This window comes from Amaranthus tricolor, chromosome 8 (genome assembly GCF_026212465.1).
Source record: "Amaranthus tricolor cultivar Red isolate AtriRed21 chromosome 8, ASM2621246v1, whole genome shotgun sequence".
In the NCBI taxonomy this organism is placed as follows: domain Eukaryota; kingdom Viridiplantae; phylum Streptophyta; class Magnoliopsida; order Caryophyllales; family Amaranthaceae; genus Amaranthus; species Amaranthus tricolor.
The window spans coordinates 5,081,947-5,090,655 of NC_080054.1; the positions used below are offsets into that span (position 1 = coordinate 5,081,947).

The window sequence follows — 8,709 nt, forward strand, 5'->3', positions numbered from 1 at the left end:
CTAAAACAAGTCTTTAATTTTTCATTCAAACGAAGTTATACGATGACACGTACAATCTCATTTTGCTATTCCTTTGGGAAAGAATTGGAAAGGGGAAATCATAGATGATGCCGAATCAATACACAAACACATAATGTTTCATTCCTCTGCTGTACAATATTGGTATGATCCTATAAAAATAGACTGGTTCACACTAATAATTAGAGACAAATACCAGAAACATACAAAGGTTTATCACAATGCGATTTAAGGCTGTACCGAGTAACTTCGGAGTAATGGCGTCTGCATCCAAACTCCGGTGACTATACTATTACACTAAGGAATTTGCAGAAGTTCATGAACTAAAAAAGACCTCCCTGCAACCTAGAGGTTCAACAGTGTGTTGGGCAGGTATTTCAAGTTTCATGAGATTCCAAATGAATTAAAATGCAACCAAGTTGCATGCTTCATCTAGTCCCTTTTAATGAAAGCCATATATAGAAGTCGGAACTTGGTTGATGAGTTAATACACGAAGCAAATTAAGGAATTTAAAGAGCTCACATGCTATATAACGCATTTCAACTCTGCTAATTTACATGTAAATGTTTCCTTATACATTGGGCATACGCCCCAACAAAAGCTTTGAGAGCCAAAACGCACATAGCTGGAACATTACAAAAGAAAGAAAAAACTATACTAGGAAATTTCCCCTCAATGCGCGAAGAAAGAACATCCAAAAGTAATCAATTTTCAAATACTCATGCCAATGACTTTTATCAACAGTTAACATCCCTGTGGATTAAGGCCTTGGCATTGAACTAGTACTCATGCCAAGGATTTGTATACAAACACAAGGATGCTAAAACATTTCGGTAATCAAACAGCCTACTAAGAGACCCACATAAAAATGGATTGGATCCAATAATTTATGGAAACCTTCCAGTCAACTTTAGAATAACATAATTATGCATCAACAAGACGCTACACTAATACAATACAATGATCTAAAAGTATATGACAAAATATCAATGAGATCTAATCTCTTCCCCTTAGATGCACACTTGTTACTTTGCTAAGAATTAGCATATGAACTTATAGGGCAATCAGTTAATTAGGTAACAACCTCAACGCTCACCCTTCAGGAGCAGGACCACCAATTATATCCAATACCTTCTTCTTAAGCTTCTCAATTGTCTGTATCATGTACAAAATGGTTTATGACAGTGAGCAAGAGAATTTGAGCAGAGTTATTTATATAATGAAGATGCCTACCAAGCTAGCACGCTGCTCCCATCTCTTGACACGATAAAATGAATCTTTAAGATGTGAGCAAGAAGGATGGTCACAATTAAGGTAATATGTTGAATTTTCTGTAGCTTCTGCTACCCACATATGATTCCCATGATCCTTGTCTCTCTTCGTGAGATTGCGAAAGCCAACCTACAGAAAAGTTAAGGAAGAATAAAGGAGGACTTTATTGGAATCAGTCATTAGTGCAAGCCCATTAGATCAATTATTCACAGTTAATTAAACATGAAAATAGATATTTAGAGTTAAACATAAAATAAAGAACATCATTGCTACATGTTAAACACTCGTTAAACACTCTTGTCCCATAACCTCCCACAGCTTAATCCTAATGTTAGTTTTGTTTAGTTCACATCCTCGCCATACTTCATCAAGGGAAAAGAATTTGTGGTTCCATGCTTTAGGTTTTTACACTGGGAGTTGAACATTACATAAAGACTCAATCATACATTACATCCGAGTGTAACAATACTAAGCAACATATTTTTTAAAAATAAAACCATAACCTAGAAGCTAGTCAGACCATTTTTTTGATATGATTATGCAATTTATTGCTACAACTAAGTGGTAATAATCAATAATTTTAGGAGTGGCAAATCATATAGCTTAAAGAAAATTTAGTTCATACCCAGCCCCAAGCTTGATTGATGAATATAATTATCCTTTAAATAAAACATATACTACCACAGCCTGCATCTAAGTCAAAATAGTCCCTGTTTAGTAAAAATATACAATTATACGTTCACACAACTAAAAGCACACCACAGAAAACCATTCCCCAGTATTTAACATACTTACTATGCTCCCAACAAGGTTAGAATTAATTGGAGAAATACAATCATCTGTGCATTGGGTAGAAAAGATAATGGCCATCAATGAGACAGTCGATTCTTCTGTTTGTAACTTGTACACAGATCCATCAGTAACAAACACCCATTGTTTCTTGTGCTGACCAGATAAGAACTCTAAACCCACGTGTAAAACCAACACCGCAGTATCAAAGTCACTGTTCACCCAACCTTTTCCAGTGAGTAAATGCATTTCCTCATATATTGAAACTAAAAATATTATAACTCATAATGGCACAAAGTAAATATCACCTGGAAACTTCACCTATTTTAGATAACAATACCGGCTTGGGAGGATCAAAGAAGGGCCTAACATAAGAATTATCCGGATTTTTATTAGCTTAACATCCAAGGAATTTTACAATCCACAAAGAAGATACTGACCCAAATAGTTCTCTGTCTTTCCTAGTCAATTTCTTCCATTTGTTGTTCCATCCTCTATTTTGTAGATAGAGTGTATTAGAATCAGAATGTAATGGTGTGAGGCCTGAAATAGCATAAGCCTCCCCCTCTACCAGCTCAAGCCTCTGATAAGCAAAAAAGTCATTTCCAAAATCAGACAATTATATACAAAAAAATCAGAAAATAAATTCAAGTCAGCATAATAGGTAAGACTAAAGCTTTGAAATATGCAACAAAAAATATTTATATTCAGTTACCCTCCATTTACCTGCCATTCGGTAGGATTCCAAATCGTAATCAAACCATTTCTTAGGACTTCCCCTTTGCATTGTCCTTTACTTTGTAGTCCAACAACTCTCACTCGCATAAACTGAGTTACATTCCTTGCATTTAAGCCTTCATCTTCAAGGGCTTTCACAATCAATCGTTGCAAGTTTTCTTGCCTTTTTTCCTATAGTAAAGGCATTATAATAGCAACAAAATACAATTTACTTATTCATTAAAGCCAAAAAACTAAGAATGTACCTCAACTTTAGCTTGATATTTAGAGAATGATGTAAGTTGCTCGGGGCTCATATCTGCCATCAATAGTTCTGGTTCAGCAACACTCTCCAGCATCTTTAGGATCTTTGCCCCTTCATCATCATAGTCATTCTCGATACAAGAACCGATTGAACCTCTCTGAAAGTCTGATGTAATTCCTTCTATGATGTCAGAGCACCTGCATTATAAAAACTTGAATCAAATCACTGTACAAAATCTTTCGATCATATTTCTTTTGTAACTTTTCATGCTTGAGTAGATCGAGGGGGTGAGACAGAATTGGAACACAGCATCATCTCAATCCTCAAGGCCCCTGAAGCCTGGAAGGCTACAACAAAGGAGTTACTCTATCTGACCTTAATACTGTAATCATCAAAATGAAGCAGAGTCTGATCCCGTCAGGCTGCATACATCATCCGATTTTTAGTTCCTACCAAAAGTCAATGATGGAACAGAAGTTGTGTGGTAGTTGTGCTTACTGACATGACCAAAGGCTATGAAGTTATAGTAGACAGCAAAAATTCCAAAGATATTTCTGATAGGTCCAAAAAGAAGTCATCTTTTTCCCATGAGTTGTATCAGAAGTATACCAGCCAAGATTACATGACGAATAAAGTGGAATAAACAATAAAATGTATTGTCAGGCACAAGTGCCTAAATAGGATCGACCACATTCAAAAAATTGAGAAAGAACAATTCAAAACACTACAAGACACATGCCATGATGCTAATTCCAGTGACATATGTCAAAATGGTTACATAACTATTACACTGATTATATAGTGATCATTAGATCAAAGGAAAACAACTACAGATCTTTCACACAGAGGAATAGCAGATAAAACAGAACTATACAACCGAATAAAAGTGACTATTAATGAAAGGAGAAACACTTGCTATTCACCAACAGTGGCAAAGCAAACCACACCTTTGATTATGCAGTTGGGCACAAGAAGCCTCCCACCTTTCAGACCTCACAACAGATGCTCCACTCCTCAACCTATAGAAAACATTATTGGAGTATAATACTCTTTGAAAAGCAAAACAAAATTCAAAAGTGAAGTAGTGAGAGAACATTACCTTTCTTTATATAGAACAGGATAAATCCTAGTAATACCGACTATAGTACATGGGACTACACCTCCATCATCCTTGATACACCTAAATGCCAGAGGTGTACATACACCTCTGCCTTCAATTTAAAAATTAATTCAGATAAAAGGAGCCAAGTCAAATTGCACTGAGCAACTACAAAAACTTAAGGAAATGGTAATTTATACATGGACACTTACAGAATCCCAAACGTTCGTCCCAACGAGCTCTGTAAGTTCCGTTCATATGTAGCACTAAACTAACTGTTGGAAATGCCTGAGGTATGAGTAAAATGCCTGAGAAATCTCCATGAGAACCAAAACACACATAAACTACCTGAAATGCTTTGAGTCAAGAAGAGAACTCAAAGGCAAACAAACCTTGAGAGGAGAAACAGGTCCATCCCAACCATTTAACCCGGCTCCACATATCTACAAGACAGATGAATATTGAGATTTAAAACTCAATACTGTGAATCAGAGAGTTCTTGACAAGTTCAAGAGTGTTACTACTATACCCGTAGTTTTTGACCCACAAATATTTTTCCACCTGCAAGCTGCTTTGAAAGCAAGTGATCCAACTGGGCACATATTGAGTACCACCCATCAGTAAGCTCTAATGTGGAAATGCTAGTCTTTCCTTCCAAACTTGGAAGTGCACTTTGAACCTCTGAAACGCATAGCACCAGTGTGGAAGAAGGCAATGCATCTCCTTCTAGGATTCTCTTGATTGCAGAACACTGACCATGATTAACCTCACGTTCATATCTTTAAAATGCACCAGAAAATCGTGTCATATCACCAAGAGAACAAAAGCGACAAAATGATAAAACATGATTGTCATCTACCTATATTTCAACTCCTCAAGAACATTCAAAACAGTTAGAAACTTCTTCAAAACTTTAGCTGAATAACATCTCTCATAGCTTGCAAGTTTCCACACAATCCACTTGTAGTGATTTGCAACCCACCTATCAGGAAGGGAAAGAAACTTGGTTCACAAAAGTATAGTTATGTTAGAAATAAGCACTCCACAAATTCACTCAATAGCTTAGTATTTCAATGTTGTTATTGGGTTATGCAGATAAGCAATTACATCAATGTGCATTGCAAAATGTATAGTTCACACAATGTCCTCATCTAAGAAATAGTAGAATACCATGTAAATTTAGGGGCTTGGGGGAGCAAAGGACAATGATACTTGCTTATAAATGAGATGCATAGACAGACAATGCAACTTTTTCTGGTTGTTCGGTGCATACGGGAGGCAATGTAGGCCAACTAGAGCTGTTGATATGCCTTACTATGGAGCAGGTAGCAATCAATGTAATTAGAATTTAATGTATAACTTATACAAAAGCTACTTGTATGTCAGCCCTATTATTCCAAAAATAGGCCTACATATATTGCATGTCTTGATTGGTACAAGAACAGGTTAACAAAGCTCAATTAGTACCAAAAAAAAAAAAAAAAGAAAAATGCACCCAATCTAGTAAGTTCTAAAGCAAAGTAAAATTCAAAACCTCTGATTTTTATAATCACATCGTTTAACCTTTTTTATAATCACTACTACCTATACAGAATGTATGGGACTGGCTAGAGGAAGAGACAAGAGAGAGAAGAATGAAATAAAATTTACTCCTTGGATGCATATTGCATGGAAGCTTCACTCTGAACCAGCATATGGTAGAAATTTTCAACACCAACTATCTGAGATCCATCACAAAATGAGTATCTCTCTGAATTCTGAGGATTTAATTGACGCACTTGTGCAGGAAGATGCTCCAACTATAACAGAATGTAAGGTTTAAATGAAAAATCTAGTGACAATAAGTGTATGTAGTTAGATATAAAAAAAAAAAAAAAAAAAAAAAAAAAAAAAAAAAAAGAGCCACCAATTGGGATATTGCATACCTCTTTTGTATGGATCGGTGGCTCTTTAAAATACTCTTTGACATATAATCTTGAATGCCTAAATGGAAAACGGGTAGAAACCTTATTTCGGGGACATGGAGCTTCATGTTCCATACCAGACAATTCTGAATCAAAAACATATCACTGAGTGAAGATGGTCACTGAATTTGTGCCAAACTTTTCAAGTTATTCAATGAACTCACCATTGGGAACTGAGAACTTGCTGTAGTTCATAGATGTAATGAACTTGGAACTCCTTGGCCTTTTAAAAGGGGAAACATAACTTCTTCCATGTCTCTTTAGAACTTTGGTTCCTTTCTTAGTGATAGAGTCACTTGTTGCGGTATTTGTAATTTCAGCAAGTGGCAAACCAGATGGTTTTGAAGATTTGGAAAAATGTGAACATGGACCAGGACCATTAGACAAAGACTTTTGAGGTGTGGCATCAAAAACATCAAGCTTTCCTTGCATTGTGTTCGTCAGATAGGATATAGATGGTTTGTCATTTGAGTTATTAATGATTGCCTCGGCATCAAATTTCCTCATTAAATTGGTTCCTGAGAGTAAACTATCAGATTTTACTTCTTGTTTTTTGTGAGAAGATGGCTTCATAGGTGATACAAAGATCTTCGAGTTTTGTTTACGTTGATGAGAAGAATCATTGTTGTTGTCCTTGGTAAAGGCGCTCCCATCAGTATTACTATGACTGATAAATGAGAACATAAAAGCATCATCACCACTCTCATTTGGAAGACTGTCCATTTCTGGATCACCAAGAAGGTTTCTGGCCTGCTGTAAAGCATCTTTAGAAACGGATATAAACCTGCCACCAGCAGTTTGGAACTTGATTGAAGTTGGTTTCGTGGTGCCACCAGAGAAAACTGGTCGTATAAGTTTACCAATATCCTTATCAACAGAATCAATTTCTGATGAATTATTCTTCAAATTAAAAGGCAATTTTGAGCAAAATGTATTAATCTCAGTCCCTTTTTCAAGTGATGCGGTGCGAACTCGACATAATTTCTTCTTTGGAGGCTGAATGCTTTGGAAGGAGCAATCATTGTTAATTTCATGTACACCCAATAAAGTTTTAGCTCTAAGAAGTCCAGCTGGGGATATGTTTAATCTCTTCCCTGAACCCGTTTGAAACATGGAATTCGGAGAACTGAAATCTTTTCCTTTACAACTTGGTTTCCCTAGAAGAATAAATTACATACAAAATTACATGTGTTTACACAATTACATCTCAATAAGTTATCCTAATCTAGAATTTACAAAAATGCATGATTTGAAATGTATATAGTAACCCATCAAAATACACAGTCTAGTATTCTCATAGATCCCATTAATCTTGTAAGTAATTACTGATATAATTGAACTTATAAGATGAAGATGAGAGATATAAATTTACACAATTATAGTTGAAATAACAAAGGCGCAAACAAGAAATTCCAGCATAAACACCTACATAAAAGAAAACCCTAACCAGTATCAAAATCGGCGAAAACATCATCACCGAGAACAGAAGATGCTTTAGCAATAGACGATTTCTTCAAAACAACAGTGCTTCCTTGTCCAGTTCGAACCATTGGAGTCTCAAACACTTCAGCATTATGCTCCTCGCAATCTCCAAGAATCTTTGAACTTCCTGCGTCAATTTACACTCAATTGTTAGTTAAAATATAATTAGGCAAAGTTTTGTAAGAGAGAAAGAAAGAAAGACCTTGAAGTAAAACATCGTGGAACGAAGGGAAATTAGGAGGAGGAGAGCAGTGGAGTTGATTAAGGTGATGAGAAGGTGCCGGAGAAGGAGAGATTTTCCACCGGAGATCGTCTCCTGCATTGGAAAATAATTGCCAAGTTGACACCATCCGGCGTCGTTGAAGAGAATTGTTCATTTTCCCGGTAAATTGTAGGTTTAGGGCTTCTTTCCCTCGTTTCCACAAGAATAGATGGTTGGGAGTGGAATATATTTAGCTGAATACTTTTCTCAAAAGCGGGAAATTTTGAAGTTTTGACTATTCACTAATCACTATATGTCACTTTAAACATTCGTAATTAATAACCATAATTTGTAAATCACAATAAAAGATAAAAAAATAATAATAAAATAAAAAAAATTAAAAAAGATAAATTAAATTCACAAAACTCTCATCTTATCAAATCCCACCGCATAAGCGTGATTTGTTAACTTTACAAATAATCGTTATTTACTAAGACCTCCTCTATTTCGCTTTACTTATTTTATGCAGTTGCTATTGGGAGTGACGATCTCAATATGAGACGGATACCTCAATCCGCCTAATTATAGTTTTTCACAATATATGCGCTGAAGATCTATTTAAGGTCATAATTGATATCTTTAAGATCAAAATTGATTTTTTTAAAGTTATAACTTATTATAATTGATTACTTAAAGATTTGAATTCATCATTTTTAGATCAAAATTAAAATTTTTTATAAATAAGCAACCATGAACTCTTGATTATTTTCAAGAGCATTCATTGAATCAATTGACGAACATAACTCAAGATCGACACTTTTTCCGCCTTCACATCTAATGTAAGCAAACACTACACCTACAACTTTATTTCTAAGTCCATTATGAACGGAAACAATTGGG

General features: G+C 35.4%; 1 protein-coding gene across 2 annotated transcripts; it reads right to left on the reverse strand.

The window, feature by feature from the left end:
• Positions 1–695: 695 nt before the first annotated feature.
• Positions 696–8,032, reverse strand: LOC130820785 (protein BREAST CANCER SUSCEPTIBILITY 2 homolog B-like). 2 transcript variants are annotated; one of them, XM_057686299.1, is made up of 18 exons: positions 7,810–8,032; positions 7,573–7,734; positions 6,290–7,282; positions 6,168–6,211; positions 5,812–5,960; positions 5,021–5,143; positions 4,691–4,940; positions 4,554–4,604; positions 4,374–4,449; positions 4,162–4,273; positions 4,010–4,081; positions 3,064–3,259; positions 2,807–2,989; positions 2,521–2,663; positions 2,389–2,445; positions 2,087–2,294; positions 1,253–1,420; positions 696–1,174 (listed from the first exon to the last, which is right to left on the reverse strand). In XM_057686299.1, the coding sequence occupies exons 1-18, from the start codon at positions 7,982–7,984 to the stop codon at positions 1,112–1,114; spliced, it is 3,225 nt and encodes a 1,074-aa protein (XP_057542282.1). In that variant the 5' UTR covers positions 7,985–8,032; the 3' UTR covers positions 696–1,111. The 2 variants fall into 2 exon arrangements, with proteins under 2 accessions (XP_057542282.1, XP_057542281.1); XM_057686298.1 differs by having other exon boundaries at positions 6,087–6,211.
• Positions 8,033–8,709: the final 677 nt, after the last annotated feature.

Coding starts and splice junctions, on each gene's coding strand:
- LOC130820785 (XM_057686298.1), bottom strand. CDS start 7,984: ATGAACAATTCTCTTCAACGACGCCGGATGGTGTCAACTTGGCAATTA. Junction 5,144..5,811: donor ATGCAATATGCATCCAAGGA/GTAAATTTTATT, acceptor CCTTCCTGATAG/GTGGGTTGCAAATCACTACA. Junction 2,446..2,520: donor AAAGACAGAGAACTATTTGG/GTCAGTATCTTC, acceptor TTCTTATGTTAG/GCCCTTCTTTGATCCTCCCA.